This window comes from Cherax quadricarinatus, chromosome 18 (assembly GCF_038502225.1).
Source record: "Cherax quadricarinatus isolate ZL_2023a chromosome 18, ASM3850222v1, whole genome shotgun sequence".
Taxonomy (NCBI): Eukaryota; Metazoa; Arthropoda; class Malacostraca; order Decapoda; family Parastacidae; genus Cherax; species Cherax quadricarinatus.
Window position 1 is genome coordinate 201,931 of NC_091309.1, and position 18,543 is coordinate 220,473.

Below are 18,543 nucleotides of genomic sequence, written 5' to 3' on the forward strand. Positions count from 1 at the left end.
TGAGAGATATTCACCTCTCAGTGTATATACACTGAGAGATATTCACCTCTCAGTGTATATACACTGAGAGATAGTCACCTCTCAGTGTATATACACTGAGAGATATTCACCTCTCAATGTATATACACTGAGAGATATTCACCTCTCAGTGTATATACACTGAGAGATATTCACCTCTCAATGTATATACACTGAGAGATATTCACCTCTCAATGTATATACACTGAGAGATATTCACCTCTCAATGTATATACACTGAGAGATATTCACCTCTCAATGTATATACACTGAGAGATATTCACCTCTCAATGTATATACACTGAGAGATATTCACCTCTCAATGTATATACACTGAGAGATATTCACCTCTCAGTGTATATACACTGAGAGATATTCACCTCTCAGTGTATATACACTGAGAGATATTCACCTCTCAATGTATATACACTGAGAGATATTCACCTCTCAGTGTATATACACTGAGAGATATTCACCTCTCAGTGTATATACACTGAGAGATATTCACCTCTCAGTGTATATACACTGAGAGATATTCACCTCTCAGTGTATATACACTGAGAGATATTCACCTCTCAGTGTATATACACTGAGAGATATTCACCTTCCAGCGTATATGCACCCCAATGTATACTATATAAACTATTTACAGTATATATATATATATATATATATATATATATATATATATATATATATATATATATATATATATATATATATATACATATATATATATATATATATATATATATATATATATATATATATATATATATATATATATATACATATATATGTTTACAGTTTACAGCTGGATGTGAGTAAGCTGGAGTGGTCTCCTGGACAGCGAGCCAACGACACTCATCCCATATCTATCTGCTCGTCTCAGTGTCCACCCGGACACATCAGGAACTTCCAGGTGAGGCTAGCCTCGTGTGTGTGTGTATGTGTGTGTGTGTGTGTGTGTGTGTGTGTGTGTGTGTGTGTGTGTGTGTGTGTGTGTGTGTGTGTTGGGGTAATAGAGGAAATCCTATGTGTATGGGACTCTGTAACCTCAAGGACACAGATTGGGTGAACCAGGTTTAGAAATATGGAGAGCCCAGATGCTGGAGGTGGTACTGCACAACTTCACACATCAACATATTAGGGACACAACCAGAGAGAGAGAAAGACGATGATGAACCAGCAAGACAGGACCTTGTATTCACCCCAGAGGGAATTTGACATAGGTGATAGTAATCAGAGTCTTCCTCAGTGCTAAGAACCACAAGGTCCTGAGTTTCGAGCGCCTTGTGGAAGGAAATTTAAAGAGATGCCATGGGAAAGTCCACGAGGAGCTCAGAGGAAGTAGTGACGAGACTAGCAACCCAAAGAGGGAGAGTGCACCAGCCAGTACTGGACACAATACATATGACAGCAGAAATGAGGGCCCACTACCTGGTAGTTAGTGGGTCAGGATAATATCTCTCAGTGGATCCTGAGAGAAGAAGCGGAAGCAATCTAGAAACACCTAGAAACAATCTTTAACATGACACAGGACAGCTAGAAGAGTGGTGGAGCACCTAGAAGAGTGGTGGAGCACCTAGAAGAGTGATGAAGCACCTAGAAGAGTGGTGAAGCACCTAGAAGAGTGGTGGAGCACCTAGAAGAGTGGTGGTGCACCTAGAAGAGTGATGAAGCACCTAGAAGAGTGGTGAAGCACCTAGAAGAGTGGTGGAGCACTTAGAAGAGTGGTGGAGCCCCTAGAAGAGTGGTGGAGCACCTAGATGAGTGGTGGAGCACCTAGAAGAGTAGTGGTGCACCTAGAAGAGTGGTGGAGCCCCTAGAAGAGTGGTGGTGCACCTAGAAGAGTGATGAAGCACCTAGAAGAGTGGTGAAGCACCTAGAAGAGTGGTGGTGCACCTAGAAGAGTGGTGGAGCACCTAGAAGAGTGGTGGAGCCCCTAGAAGAGTGGTGGAGCACCTAGAAGAGTGGTGGAGCACCTAGAAGAGTGGTGGAGCACCTAGAAGAGTGGTGGAGCACCTAGAAGAGTGGTGAAGCACCTAGAAGAGTGGTGAAGCACCTAGAAGAGTGGTGGAGCACCTAGAAGAGTGGTGGAGCACCTAGATGAGTGGTGGATCACCTACATGAGTGGTGGAACACCTGGAAGAGTGGTGAAGCACCTAGAAGAGTGGTGAAGCACCTAGAAGAGTGGTGGTGCACCTAGAAGAGTGGTGGATCACCTACATGAGTGGTGGAACACCTGGAAGAATGGTGAAGCACCTAGAAGAGTGGTGAAGCACCTAGAAGAGTGGTGGAGCACCTAGATGAGTGGTGGATCACCTACATGAGTGGTGGAACACCTGGAAGAGTGGTGAAGCACCTAGAAGAGTGGTGGAGCACCTAGAAGAGTGGTGGAGCACCTAGATGAGTGGTGGAGCACCTAGATGAGTGGTGGAGCACCTAGAAGAGTGGTGAAGCACCTGGAAGAGTGGTGAAGCACCTAGAAGAGTGGTGAAGCACCTAGAAGAGTGGTGAAGCACCTGGAAGAGTGGTGAAGCACCTAGAAGAGTGGTGAAGCACCTAGAAGAGTGGTGAAGCACCTAGATGAGTGTTGAAGCACCTAGATGAGTGGTGGAGCACCTAGAAGAGTGGTGAAGCACCTAGAAGAGTGGTGAAGCACCTAGAAGAGTGGTGGAGCACCTAGAAGAGTGGTGAAGCACCTAGAAGAGTGGTGAAGCACCTAGAAGAGTGGTGAAGCACCTAGAAGAGTGGTGGAGCACCTAGAAGAGTGGTGAAGCACCTAGAAGAGTGGTGAAGCACCTAGAAGAGTGGTGAAGCACCTAGAAGAGTGGTGGAGCACCTAGAAGAGTGGTGAAGCACCTAGAAGAGTGGTGAAGCACCTAGAAGAGTGGTGGAGCACCTAGAAGAGTGGTGGAGCACCTAGAAGAGTGGTGGAGCACCTAGAAGAGTGGTGAAGCACCTAGAAGAGTGGTGAAGCACCTAGAAGAGTGGTGAAGCACCTAGAAGAGTGGTGAAGCACCTAGATGAGTGGTGGAGCACCTAGATGAGTGGTGGAGCACCTAGAAGAGTGGTGAAGCACCTAGAAGAGTGGTGAAGCACCTAGAAGAGTGGTGAAGCACCTGGAAGAGTGGTGAATCACCTAGAAGAGTGGTGAAGCACCTAGAAGAGTGGTGAAGCACCTAGATGAGTGTTGAAGCACCTAGATGAGTGGTGGAGCACCTAGAAGAGTGGTGAAGCACCTAGAAGAGTGGTGAAGCACCTAGAAGAGTGGTGAAGCACCTAGAAGAGTGGTGGAGCACCTAGAAGAGTGGTGAAGCACCTAGAAGAGTGGTGGAGCACCTAGAAGAGTGGTGGAGCACCTAGAAGAGTGGTGGAGCACCTAGAAGAGTGGTGGAGCACCTAGAAGAGTGGTGGAGCACCTAGGTGAGAGTAAGTTAAGTAAGAACAACGAAACTAGAGATGTTGAACTCTGTGTAACAAATCTAGTGAATAACGACTTATAAAATACTGAGAGAATTTGACAAGGTGGACAGAGACAGGATGTTCGAGAGATTGGACACAGCAACAATGTGTCACAGTTGGAAGTTGAAGACTCGGATGAGTCACAGGGATGTTAGGAAGTATTTCTTCGGTCACAGAGTTGTTAGGAAGTGGAATAGTATAGTGATGTAGTGGAAGCAGGATCGGTACGTAGCTTTAAGAAGAGGTATTACAAAGCTCAAGGAGCAGGGAGAGAGTGGACCTAATAGGGGCCAGTGAAGAGTCGGGACCAGGAACTGTGATTCGATCCCTGCGAAAGCATATAAGTCAGTACGCTCTTTTTTTTCTCCCCTCCCTCACTCCCTCCATCGTTCCCTCCTTCCCTCCCTCCCTCCCTCCCTCCCTCCCTACACTTCAGAGAACCATCTCGTGGGTCAGACCATTCGTGGTGTTATTGAATTTGTCTTCCGTGCGCCCCTCCTCCTCCTCCTCCTCCTCCTCCTCCTCCTCCTCCTCCTCCTCCTCCTCTTCACTGTCCCTCAGGAAGCCTACTCGGTGAGGTCGCAAATTGAGCGCAGGAGATGATGCCAAAGATGCAGCCTCCACAGTCAAGGTATTACTGTGTGTGTGTGTGTGTGTGTACTCACCTAGTTGTACTCACCTAGTCGAGGTTGCGGGGGTCGAGTCCGAGCTCCTGGCCCCGCCTCTTCACTGGTCGCTACTAGGTCACTCTCCCTGAGCCGTGAGCTTTATCATACCTCTGCTTAAAGCTATGTATGGATCCTGCCTCCACTACATCGCTTCCCAAACTATTCCACTTACTGACTACTCTGTGTGTGTGTGTGTGTGTGACGATACAATAATCTGAGGAAAGAGAGAGAGAGAGAGAGAGAGAGAGAGAGAGAGAGAGAGAGAGAGAGAGAGAGAGAGAGAGAGAGAGAGAGAGGAGAGAGAGAGCATCTCGCAGCATCTCTGGTGTTAGTCTAGAGTGAACTTCAGATAATCCACCCAGATGGGGGGTTCAACTCGCAGACTTCAACCTTCAACTGAGATTGTATTTGCTGAAGAGGACCTCAGAGGCTTAAATACACAGAAGAATTATAACCAAGTGAGATATCTTGACGGGAATCTCTGAATTTAACTTACCCACGACGGTAACACTCTTAATTTCCATCTCTCTCTCCCCTCGTTCACAATCTGTCTCTCTCTCTCTCTCTGTGTCTCACTACGACAGGACTCGTGTTGCTGGTCGTGTGTGCCGTGCCCTGAAGACTCCATCATCCACAACGACACCTGTCGTCCCTGTGCCCTGGGCTGGGCACCCACCACTGACAAGGTCACTTGTTACAAGCTGACACCAGAACACATCACCTGGGACTCTGCCTGGGCTATCGTGCCTCTTGTCTTCAGGTGAGTCACTCAGAGTCAGTCAGTGTGTTAGTGCGTCAGTCAGTGTGTTAGATTGTATGTCAGTCGGTGTGTCAGTCAGTAAGTTAGTGTGTCAGTCATTGTGTCACTCAGTGTGTCAGTCATTGTGTCAGTCAGTGTGTCACTCAGTGTGTCAGTCAGTGAGTCAGTCAGTGAGTCAGTCAGTGAGTCAGTCAGTGAGTCAGTCAGTGAGTCAGTCAGTGTGTCGGTTAGTGTGTCAGTCAGTGAGTCAATCAGTGTGTCACTCAGTGTGTCAGTCAGTGAGTCAGTCAGTGAGTCAGTCAGTGAGTCAGTCAGTGAGTCAGTCAGTGAGTCAGTCAGTGAGTCAGTCAGTGAGTCAGTCAGTGAGTCAGTCAGTGAGTCAGTCAGTGAGTCAGTCAGTGAGTCAGTCAGTGAGTCAGTCAGTGTGTCGGTTAGTGTGTCAGACAGTGTCAGTCAGTGAGTCAGTCAGTAAGTCAGTCAGTGTGTCAATGTGTCAGTCAGTGAGTCAGTCAGTAAGTCAGTCAGTGTGTCAGTCAGTAAGTCAGTCAGTGTGTGAGTCAGTGTGTGAGTCAGTGTGTGAGTCAGTGTGTGAGTCAGTGTGTGAGTCAGTGTGTGAGTCAGTGTGTGAGTCAGTGTGTGAGTCAGTGTGTGAGTCAGTGTGTGAGTCAGTGTGTGAGTCAGTGTGTGAGTCAGTGTGTGAGTCAGTGTGAGAGTCAGTATGTGAGTCAGTGTGTGAGTCAGTGTGTGAGTCAGTGTGTGAGTCAGTGTGTGAGTCAGTATGTGAGTCAGTATGTGAGTCAGTGTGTGAGTCAGTGTGTGAGTCAGTGTGTGAGTCAGTGTGTGAGTCAGTGTGTGAGTCAGTGTGAGAGTCAGTGTGTGAGTCAGTGTGTGAGTCAGTGTGTGAGTCAGTGTGTGAGTCAGTGTGTGAGTCAGTGTGTGAGTCAGTGTGTGAGTCAGTGTGTGAGTCAGTGTGAGAGTCAGTATGTGAGTCAGTGTGTGAGTCAGTGTGTGAGTCAGTGTGTGAGTCAGTATGTGAGTCAGTGTGTGAGTCAGTGTGTGAGTCAGTGTGTGAGTCAGTGTGTGAGTCAGTATGTGAGTCAGTGTGTGAGTCAGTGTGTGAGTCAGTGTGTGAGTCAGTGTGAGAGTCAGTATGTGAGTCAGTGTGTGAGTCAGTGTGTGAGTCAGTGTGTGAGTCAGTGTGTGAGTCAGTATGTGAGTCAGTGTGTGAGTCAGTGTGTGAGTCAGTGTGTGAGTCAGTGTGTGAGTCAGTGTGTGAGTCAGTGTGAGAGTCAGTGTGTGAGTCAGTGTGTGAGTCAGTGTGTGAGTCAGTGTGTGAGTCAGTGTGTGAGTCAGTGTGTGAGTCAGTGTGTGAGTCAGTGTGAGAGTCAGTGTGTGAGTCAGTGTGTGAGTCAGTGTGTGAGTCAGTGTGTGAGTCAGTGTGTGAGTCAGTGTGTGAGTCAGTGTGTGAGTCAGTGTGTGAGTCAGTGTGTGAGTCAGTGTGTGAGTCAGTGTATGAGTCAGTGTATGAGTCAGTGTATGACTCAGTGTATGACTCAGTGTATGACTCAGTGTATGACTCAGTGTATGACTCAGTGTATGACTCAGTGTATGACTCAGTGTATGACTCAGTGTATGACTCAGTGTATGACTCAGTGTATGACTCAGTGTATGACTCAGTGTATGACTCAGTGTATGACTCAGTGTATGAGTCAGTGTATGAGTCAGTGTATGAGTCAGTGTGTGAGTCAGTGTGTGAGTCAGTGTGTGAGTCAGTGTGAGAGTCAGTGTGTGAGTCAGTGTGTGAGTCAGTGTGTGAGTCAGTGTATGAGTCAGTGTGTGAGTCAGTGTGTGAGTCAGTATGTGAGTCAGTGTGTGAGTCAGTGTGTGAGTCAGTGTGTGAGTCAGTGTGTGAGTCAGTGTGTGAGTCAGTGAGTGAGTCAGTGTGTGAGTCAGTGTGTGAGTCAGTATGTGAGTCAGTGTGTGAGTCAGTGTGTGAGTCAGTGTTGTTGTTGTTGTTATTTATTATTATTATTATTATTATTATTATTATTATTATTATTATTATTATTATTATTATTATTATTATTATTATAATTATTATTATTATTATTATTATTATTATTATTATTATTATTATTATTATTATTATTATTATTATTATAATTATTAATGAAAGTCGTCGAGTCAGGTTTGATACGATTAAGGGAAGACTGACTTCAGTGTAGAGTACACTGTACACTACACTGACTGTTGTACAGTGACTGTGATGTACACTACACTGACTGTTGTACAGTGACTGTGGTGTACACTACACTGACTGTTGTACAGTGACTGTGATGTACACTACACTGACTGTTGTACAGTGACTGTGGTGTACACTACACTGACTGTTGTACAGTGACTGTGATGTACACTACACTGACTGTTGTACAGTGACTGTGATGTACACTACACTGACTGTTGTACAGTGACTGTGGTGTACACTACACTGAATGTTGTACAGTGACTGTGATGTACACTACACTGACTGTTGTACAGTGACTGTGGTGTACACTACACTGACTGTTGTACAGTGACTGTGATGTACACTACACTGACTGTTGTACAGTGACTGTGATGTACACTACACTGACTGTTGTACAGTGACTGTGATGTACACTGTACACTACACTGACTGTTGTACAGTGACTGTGATGTACAGTGTACACTACACTGACTGTTGTACAGTGACTGTGGTGTACACTGTACACTACACTGACTGTTGTACAGTGACTGTGGTGTACACTGTACACTACACTGACTGTTGTACAGTGACTGTGATGTACAGTGTACGCTACACTGACTGTTGTACAGTGACTGTGGTGTACACTGTACACTACACTGACTGTTGTACAGTGACTGTGGTGTACACTGTACACTACACTGACTGTTGTACAGTGACTGTGGTGTACACTGTACACTATACTGACTGTTGTACAGTGACTGTGGTGTACACTACACTGACTGTTGTACAGTGACTGTGGTGTACACTGTACACTACACTGACTGTTGTACAGTGACTGTGATGTACACTGTACACTACACTGACTGTTGTACAGTGACTGTGATGTACAGTGTACACTACACTGACTGTTGTACAGTGACTGTGGTGTACACTGTACACTACACTGACTGTTGTACAGTGACTGTGGTGTACACTGTACACTACACTGACTGTTGTACAGTGACTGTGATGTACAGTGTACACTACACTGACTGTTGTACAGTGACTGTGGTGTACACTGTACACTACACTGACTGTTGTACAGTGACTGTGGTGTACACTGTACACTACACTGACTGTTGTACAGTGACTGTGGTGTACACTGTACACTACACTGACTGTTGTACAGTGACTGTGGTGTACACTGTACACTACACTGACTGTTGTACAGTGACTGTGGTGTACACTACACTGACTGTTGTACAGTGACTGTGGTGTACACTGTACACTACACTGACTGTTGTACAGTGACTGTGATGTACACTGTACACTACACTGACTGTTGTACAGTGACTGTGATGTACACTGTACACTACACTGACTGTTGTACAGTGACTGTGGTGTACACTGTACACTACACTGACTGTTGTACAGTGACTGTGGTGTACACTGTACACTATACTGACTGTTGTACAGTGACTGTGGTGTACACTACACTGACTGTTGTACAGTGACTGTGGTGTACACTGTACACTACATTGACTGTTGTACAGTGACTGTGATGTACACTGTACACTACACTGACTGTTGTACAGTGACTGTGGTGTACACTGTACACTACACTGACTGTTGTACAGTGACTGTGGTGTACACTACACTGACTGTTGTACAGTGACTGTGGTGTACACTGTACACTACACTGACTGTTGTACAGTGACTGTGGTGTACAGTGTACACTACACTGACTGTTGTACAGTGACTGTGATGTACACTGTACACTACACTGACTGTTGTACAGTGACTGTGGTGTACACTGTACACTACACTGACTGTTGTACAGTGACTGTGATGTACACTGTACACTACACTGACTGTTGTACAGTGACTGTGGTGTACACTGTACACTACACTGACTGTTGTACAGTGACTGTGGTGTACAGTGTACACTACACTGACTGTTGTACAGTGACTGTGATGTACAGTGTACACTACACTGACTGTTGTACAGTGACTGTGATGTACACTGTACACTACACTGACTGTTGTACAGTGACTGTGATGTACACTGTACACTACACTGTCTGTTGTACAGTGACTGTGATGTACAGTGTACACTACACTGACTGTTGTACAGTGACTGTGGTGTACACTGTACACTACACTGACTGTTGTACAGTGACTGTGGTGTACACTACACTGACTGTTGTACAGTGACTGTGGTGTACACTACACTGACTGTTGTACAGTGACTGTGGTGTACACTGTACACTACACTGACTGTTGTACAGTGACTGTGGTGTACACTACACTGACTGTTGTACAGTGACTGTGGTGTACACTGTACACTACACTGACTGTTGTACAGTGACTGTGGTGTACACTACACTGACTGTTGTACAGTGACTGTGGTGTACACTGTACACTACACTGACTGTTGTACAGTGACTGTGGTGTACACTACACTGACTGTTGTACAGTGACTGTGGTGTACACTGTACACTACACTGACTGTTGTACAGTGACTGTGGTGTACAGTGTACACTACACTGACTGTTGTACAGTGACTGTGGTGTACAGTGTACACTACACTGACTGTTGTACAGTGACTGTGGTGTACACTGTACACTACACTGACTGTTGTACAGTGACTGTGGTGTACAGTGAACACTACACTGACTGTTGTACAGTGACTGTGGTGTACACTGTATACTACACTGACTGTTGTACAGTGACTGTGGTGTACAGTGTACACTACACTGACTGTTGTACAGTGACTGTGGTGTACACTGTACACTACACTGACTGTTGTACAGTGACTGTGATGTACACTGTACACTACACTGACTGTTGTACAGTGACTGTGGTGTACACTGTACACTACACTGACTGTTGTACAGTGACTGTGATGTACACTGTACACTACACTGACTGTTGTACAGTGACTGTGGTGTACAGTGTACACTACACTGACTGTTGTACAGTGACTGTGGTGTACACTGTACACTACACTGACTGTTGTACAGTGACTGTGATGTACACTGTACACTACACTGACTGTTGTACAGTGACTGTGGTGTACAGTGTACACTACACTGACTGTTGTACAGTGACTGTGATGTACACTGTACACTACACTGACTGTTGTACAGTGACTGTGATGTACACTGTACACTACACTGACTGTTGTACAGTGACTGTGGTGTACAGTGTACACTACACTGACTGTTGTACAGTGACTGTGGTGTACACTGTACACTACACTGACTGTTGTACAGTGACTGTGATGTACAGTGTACACTACACTGACTGTTGTACAGTGACTGTGGTGTACACTGTACACTACACTGACTGTTGTACAGTGACTGTGGTGTACACTGTACACTACACTGACTGTTGTACAGTGACTGTGATGTACAGTGTACACTACACTGACTGTTGTACAGTGACTGTGGTGTACACTGTACACTACACTGACTGTTGTACAGTGACTGTGGTGTACACTGTACACTACACTGACTGTTGTACAGTGACTGTGGTGTACACTGTACACTACACTGACTGTTGTACAGTGACTGTGGTGTACAGTGTACACTACACTGACTGTTGTACAGTGACTGTGGCGTACACTGTACACTACACTGACTGTTGTACAGTGACTGTGGTGTACACTGTACACTACACTGACTGTTGTACAGTGACTGTGGCGTACACTGTACACTACACTGACTGTTGTACAGTGACTGTGGTGTACACTGTACACTACACTGACTGTTGTGTAGTAACTGGTGTACTCTAATAACTACACTGACTCTCTCTCAAACAGTTCCCTGGGTCTGCTGTGTACACTGCTGACTACACTGACTCTCTCTCAAACAGTTCCCTGGGTCTGCTGTTTACACTGCTGACTACACTGACTCTCTCTCACACAGTTCCCTGAGTCTGCTGTGTACACTGCTGACTACACTGACTCTCTCTCACACAGTTCCCTGAGTCTGCTGTGTACACTGCTGACTACACTGACTCTCTCTCACACAGTTCCCTGGGTCTGCTGTGTACACTGCTGACTACACTGACTCTCTCTCACACAGTTCCCTGGGTCTGCTGTGTACACTGCTGACTACACTGACTCTCTCTCACACAGTTCCCTGGGTCTGCTGTGTACACTGCTGACTACACTGACTCTCTCTCACACAGTTCCCTGGGTCTGCTGTGTACACTGCTGACTACACTGACTCTCTCTCACACAGTTCCCTGGGTCTGCTGTGTACACTGCTGACTACACTGACTCTCTCTCACACAGTTCCCTGGGTCTGCTGTGTACACTGCTGACTACACTGACTCTCTCTCACACAGTTCCCTGGGTCTGCTGTGTACACTGCTGACTACACTGACTCTCTCTCACACAGTTCCCTGGGTCTGCTGTGTACACTGCTGACTACACTGACTCTCTCTCACACAGTTCCCTGGGTCTGCTGTGTACACTGCTGACTACACTGACTCTCTCTCACACAGTTCCCTGGGTCTGCTGTGTACACTGCTGACTACACTGACTCTCTCTCACACAGTTCCCTGGGTCTGCTGTGTACACTGCTGACTACACTGACTCTCTCTCACACAGTTCCCTGGGTCTGCTGTGTACACTGCTGACTACACTGACTCTCTCTCACACAGTTCCCTGGGTCTGCTGTGTACACTGCTGACTACACTGACTCTCTCTCACACAGTTCCCTGGGTCTGCTGTGTACACTGCTGACTACACTGACTCTCTCTCAAACAGTTCCCTGGGTCTGCTGTGTACACTGCTGACTACACTGACTCTCTCTCACACAGTTCCCTGGGTCTGCTGTGTACACTGCTGACTACACTGACTCTCTCTCACACAGTTCCCTGGGTCTGCTGTGTACACTGCTGACTACACTGACTCTCTCTCACACAGTTCCCTGGGTCTGCTGTGTACACTGCTGACTACACTGACTCTCTCTCACACAGTTCCCTGGGTCTGCTGTGTACACTGCTGACTACACTGACTCTCTCTCACACAGTTCTCTGGGTCTGCTGTGTACACTGCTGACTACACTGATCTTCATAAGGTTTAACACAACACCAGTGATCATGGCCAGTGGCCGGGAGCTGTGCTACGTCCTGCTATCTGGCATAGCACTGTGTTATATGATGACGTTCGTTATCCTGGCCACACCATCTGTGCCCAGCTGTGCCCTGCTGAGACTGGGTCTGGGTCTCGGTCTGTGCATCTGCTACTCTGCCATCTTCACTAAGACCAACAGAATATCAAGAATCTTCAACCGTGGCATCAAGTCTATCAAGAGACCGTCTTATACCTCACCAAGGTCACAGATTGTTATCTGTCTGGGTAGGTGTTTGTTTCTGTGTACTCATCTTGATGTGGTTGCAGGGGTCGAGTCACAGCTCCTGGCCCCTGTGTGTGTGTGTGTGTGTGTGTGTGTGTGTGTGTGTGTGTGTGTGTGTGTGTGTGTGTGTGTGTGTGTGTGTGTGTGTGTGTGTGTGTGTGTGTGTGTGTGTGTGTGTGTGTATGTGTGTGTGTGTGTGTGTGTGGGTGTGTGTGTGTGTGTATGTGTGTGTGTGTGTGTGTGTACTCATCTAGATGTGGTTGCAGGGGTCGAGTCACAGCTCCTGGCCCCTGTGTGTGTGTGTGTGTGTGTGTGTGTGTGTGTGTATGTGTGTATGTGTGTGTGTGTGTGTGTGTGTGTGTGTATGTGTGTGTGTGTGTGTGTGTCCTCACCTATTTGTGGTTGCAGGGGTCGAGTCACAGCTCCTGGCCCCTGTGTGCGTGTGTGTGTATGTGTGTGTGTGTGTGTGTGTGTGTGTGTACTCACCTAGTTGTACTCACCTAGTTGTACTCACCTAGTTGAGGATCGCTACTAGGTCACTCTCCCTGAGCCGTGAGCTTTATCATACCTCTGCTTAAAGCTATGTATGGATCCTGCCTCCACTACATCGCTTCCCAAACTATTCCACTTACTGACTACTCTGTGGCTGAAGAAATACTTCCTAACATCCCTGTGATTCATCTGTGTCTTTAGCTTCCAACTGTGTCCCCTTGTTACTGTGTCCAATCTCTGGAACATCCTGTTTTTGTCCACCTTGTCAATTCCTCTCAGTATTTTGTATGTCGTTATCATGTCCCCCCTATCTCTCCTGTCCTCCAGTGTCGTCAGGTTGATTTCCCTTAACCTCTCCTCGTAGGACATACCTCTTAGCTCTGGGACTAGTCTTGTTGCAAACCTTTGCACTTTCTCTAGTTTCTTTACGTGCTTGGCTAGGTGTGGGTTCCAAACTGGTGCCGCATACTCCAATATGGGCCTAACGTATACGGTGTACAGGGTCCTGAACGATTCCTTATTAAGATGTCGGAATGCTGTTCTGAGGTTTGCTAGGCGCCCATATGCTGCAGCAGTTATTTGGTTGATGTGCGCTTCAGGAGATGTGCCTGGTGTTATACTCACCCCAAGATCTTTTTCCTTGAGTGAGGTTTGTAGTCTCTGACCCCCTAGACTGTACTCCGTTTGCGGCCTTCTTTGCCCTTCCCCAATCTTCATGACTTTGCACTTGGTGGGATTGAACTCCAGGAGCCAATTGCTGGACCAGTTCTGCAGCCTGTCCAGATCCCTTTGTAGTTCTGCCTGGTCTTCGATCGAGTGTATTCTTCTCATCAACTTCACGTCATCTGCAAACAGGGACACCTCAGAGTCTATTCCTTCCGTCATGTCGTTCACAAATACCAGAAACAGCACTGGTCCTAGGACTGACCCCTGCGGGACCCCGCTGGTCACAGGTGCCCACTCTGACACCTCGCCACGTACCATGACTCGCTGCTGTCTTCCTGACAAGTATTCCCTGATCCATTGTAGTGCCTTCCCTGTTATCCCTGCTTGGTCCTCCAGTTTTTGCACCAATCTCTTGTGTGGAACTGTGTCAAACGCCTTCTTGCAGTCCAAGAAAATGCAATCCACCCACCCCTCTCTCTCTTGTCTTACTGCTGTCACCATGTCATAGAACTCCAGTAGGTTTGTGACACAGGATTTCCCGTCCCTGAAACCATGCTGGCTGCTGTTGATGAGATCATTCCTTTCTAGGTGTTCCACCACTCTTCTCCTGATAATCTTCTCCATGATTTTGCATACTATACATGTCAGTGACACTGGTCTGTAGTTTAATGCTTCATGTCTGTCTCCTTTTTTAAAGATTGGGACTACATTTGCTGTCTTCCATGCCTCAGGCAATCTCCCTGTTTCGATAGATGTATTGAATATTGTTGTTAGGGGTACACATAGCGCCTCTGCTCCCTCTCTCAATACCCATGGGGAGATGTTATCTGGCCCCATTGCCTTTGAGGTATCTAGCTCACTCAGAAGCCTCTTCACTTCTTCCTCGGTTGTGTGCACTGTGTCCAGCACTTGGTGGTGTGCCCCACCTCTCCGTCTTTCTGGAGTCCCTTCTGTCTCCTCTGTGAACACTTCTTTGAATCTCTTGTTGAGTTCTTCACATACTTCCCGGTCATTTCCTGTTGTCTCTCCTCCTTCCTTCCTTAGCCTGATTACCTGGTCCTTGACTGTTGTTTTCCTCCTGATGTGGCTGTACAACAGTTTCGGGTCAGATTTGGCTTTCGCTGCTATGTCATTTTCATATTGTCTTTGGGCCTCCCTTCTTATCTGTGCATATTCATTTCTGGCTCTACGACTGTTCTCCTTATTCTCCTGGGTCCTTTGCCTTCTATATTTCTTCCATTCCCTAGCACACTTGGTTTTTGCCTCCCTGCACCTTTGGGTAAACCATGGGCTCATCCTGGCTTTTTCATTACTCCTGTTACCCTTGGGTACAAACCTCTCCTCAGCCTCCTTGCATTTTATTGCTACATATTCCATCATCTCATTAACTGGTTTCCCTGCCAGTTCTCTGTCCCACTGAACCCCGTTCAGGTAGTTCCTCATTCCTGTGTAGTCCCCTTTCTTGTAGTTTGGCTTCATTCGTCCTGGCCTTCCTGCTTCTCCCTCCACTTGTAGCTCTACTGTGTATTCGAAGCTTACAACCACATGGTCACTGGCCCCAAGGGGTCTTTCATATGTGATGTCCTCGATATCTGCACTACTCAAGGTGAATACTAAGTCCAGCCTTGCTGGTTCATCCTCTCCTCTCTCTCTTGTAGTGTCCCTTACGTGTTGGTACATGAAGTTCTCCAGTACCACCTCCATCATCTTAGCCCTCCATGTATCTTGGCCCCCATGCGGGTCCAAGTTCTCCCAATCTATCTCCTTGTGGTTAAAGTCACCCATGATCAGGAGCTTTGCCCTGCATGCATGAGCTCTTCTGGCCACTCTAGCCAGTGTGTCAACTAGCTGTGTGTATGTGTGTGTGTGTGTGTGTATTCATCTAGATGTGGTTGCAGGGGTCGAGTCACAGCTCCTGGCCCCTGTGTGTGTGTGTGTGTGTGTGTGTGTGTGTGTGTGTGTGTGTGTGTGTGTGTGTGTGTGTGTGTGTGTGATACTGTGTTGTTCCATCAGTCACATTTTCACTTAATTCTCACTTGTAATGTTAAGTAACCCCCTCCCTCCCCTCTCCCCCTCCCCCTCTCCCCAGGCACATCCCCCTCCCTCCCCTCTCCCCCTCCCCCAGGCACATCCCCCTCCCTCCCCTCTCCCCCTCCCCCCCAGGCACATCCCCCTCCCTCCCCTCTCCCCCCTCCCCCCACCAGGCATATCTCCCTCCCTCCCCTCTCCCCCTCCCCCTCCCCCCAGGCACATCCCTCTCCCTCCCCTCTCCCCCTCTCCCCAGGCACATCCCCCTCCCTCCCCTCTCCCCCTCCCCCCAGGCACATCCCCCTCCCTCCCCTCTACCCCTCCCCCTCCCCCCCAGGCACATCCCTCTCCCTCCCCTCTCCCCCTCCCCCAGGCACATCCCCCTCCCTCCCCTCTCCCCCTCCCCCCCAGGCACATCCTCCTCCTTCCCCTCTCCCCCCTCCTCCCACCAGGCACATCTCCCTCTCTCCCCACTCCCCCTCCCCTTACCAGGCACATCCCCCTCCCTCCCCTCTCCCCGTCCCCCCACCAGGCACATCCCCTTCCCTCCCTCTCCCCCTCCCCCCAGGCACATCCCCCTCCCTCCCCTCTCCCCCTCCCCTCTCCCCCTCCCCCCCAGGCACATCCCTCTCCCTCCTTTCTCCCCCTCCCCCCCCAGGCACATCCCCCTCCCCCCCCAGGCACATCCCCCTCCCTCTCCTCTCCCCCTCCCCCCACCAGGCACATCCCCCTCCCTCCCTCTCCCCCTCCCCCACCAGGCACATCCCCCTCCCTCCCCTCTCTCCCTCCCCCCAACCAGGCACATCCTCCTCCTTCCCCTCTCTCCCTCCCTCCCACCAAGCACATCTTCCTCCCTCCCTCTCCCCCTCCCCCACCAGGAACATCCCCCTCCCTCCCTTCTCCCCCTCCCACCACCAGGCACATCCCCCTCCCTCCCCTCTCCCCCTCCCCCACCAAGCACATCCCCCTCCCTCCCCTCTCCCCCTCCCCCACCAGGCACATCCCCCTCCCTCCCCTCTTCCCCTCCCCCCAACCAGGCACATCCTCCTCCCTCCCCTCTCTCCCTCCCTCCCACCTGGCACATCCTCCTCCCTCCCCTCTCCCCCTGCCCCCCACCAGGCACATCCTCCTCCCTCCCCTCTCCCCCTCCCTCCCACCAGGCACATCCTCCTCCCCCCTCTCCCCCTCCTCCCACCAGGCACATCCTCCTCCCTCCCCTCTCTCCCTCCCCCCACCAGGCACATCCTCCTCCCTCCCCTCTCCCCCTCCCCCACCAGGCACATCCTTCTCCCTCCCCTCTCCCCCTCCCCCACCAGGCACATCCTCCTCCTTCCCCTCTCCCCCTCCCCCCACCAGGCACATCCCTTTCCCTCCCCTCTCCCCCTCCCTCTCCTCTCCCTCTCCCCCTACCCGGCACATCCTCCTCCCTCCCCTCTCCCCCTCCTTCCACCAGGCACATCCTCCTCCCTCCCCTCTCCCCCTCCCTCCCCTCTCTCCCTCTCTCCTCTCTCCTTTTCATCCCCTCTCCCCCTCCCTCCTCTCTCCCCCTCCCTCTCCTCTCTCCCTCCCTCCCCTCTCCCCATCCCTCCCCTGTCCCCTCTCCCTACCCTCTTCCCCTCCCTCCCCTTTCCCCCTCCCCCCTCACCAGGCACATCCCCCTCCCTCCTCTCTCCCCCTCCCCCACCACCAGGCACATCCCCCTCCCTCCCCTCTCCCCCTCCTCCCACCACCAGACAGATCCCCCTCCCTCCCCTTTCCCCCACCACCAGTCAGTTCCCCCTCCCTCTCCTCTCCCCCCCCCCCACAGAAATACTAAGCCTGGAGTCAAGGATTTATTCCTCTCTTCCCCCCGTCTACCCCTCCCCCCTCTCTCGGTCTCTCCCTCTCCTCCTGATGTACACTGTGATGTACACTGTGATGTACACTCTGATCTACACACTGTGCTGTACACTGCGATGTACACACTGGAATGTACACACTGTGATGTACACACTGCGACGTACACTGTGATGTACACACTGTGATGTACACATTGGGATGTACACACTGGGATGTACACACTGTGATGTACACTGCGTGTACACTGCGATGTACACACTTGGATGTACACACTGTGATGTACACACTGTGATGTACACTGTGATGTACACACAGTGGTGTACACATTGTGATGTACGCTGTGATGTACACACTGTGATGTACACATTGTGACGTACACTGTGATGTACACACGTGAGGTGACAGGAGCCAGGATTCGACCCCTGTAACCACAAGTAGGTAAATGCAGTAACCCCTCCCACTCTCCCACCATCAAGACTACTAACCCCTTCTCCCACAGGGTTGGTGGGGGTGCAGTTGGTGGGGGTGGTAACCTGGCTACTGGTAGAGTTCCCAAACACCACAGAAGTGTACCCGTACCGTCTAGTAGCGGTACTGACCTGTGGTATCTCAAACATCTCGTTGATACTGTCCCTGGGCTACAACATGGTACTTATCCTGCTGTGCACTGTGTACGCCTTCAAGACCAGGAAGATACCTGAGAACTTCAACGAGGCCAAGTATATCGGCTTCACCATGTACAGTACATGTATCGTCTGGCTGGCTTTTATACCTATCTATTTCGGCACTAATAATGATTATAAGGTGAGGGAAGTTATTATTTATTGTGTGTGTGTGTGTGTGTGTGTGTGTGTGTGTGTGTGTGTGTGTGTGTGTGTGTGTGTGTGTGTGTGTGTGTGTGTGTGTGTGTGTGTGTGTGTAGGTATGTAAGGGTTTATTAACTGGAATTGTGTATTGAGGTGTGTGAGAGTGAATGTGGAGTTCAGTGGTCTCTTACCTGGCCCCGCCCTCTTGTGACCTGACTCACACCTA

The 18,543-nt window shown here is 49.2% G+C and overlaps 1 protein-coding gene across 1 annotated transcript in view; it reads left to right on the plus strand.

Annotated features, from left to right (window-relative positions):
• Nucleotides 1–18,543, plus strand: part of LOC128689551 (metabotropic glutamate receptor 8-like) — a 68,614-nt gene that overhangs the window by 44,281 nt on the left and 5,790 nt on the right. Inside the window, exons 9-12 of the mRNA XM_070086485.1 lie at nt 826–940; nt 4,739–4,914; nt 12,160–12,488; nt 18,011–18,315. Coding sequence (XP_069942586.1) covers nt 826–940; nt 4,739–4,914; nt 12,160–12,488; nt 18,011–18,315 — 925 coding nt within the window. The remainder of the gene's footprint in view (nt 1–825; nt 941–4,738; nt 4,915–12,159; nt 12,489–18,010; nt 18,316–18,543) is intronic.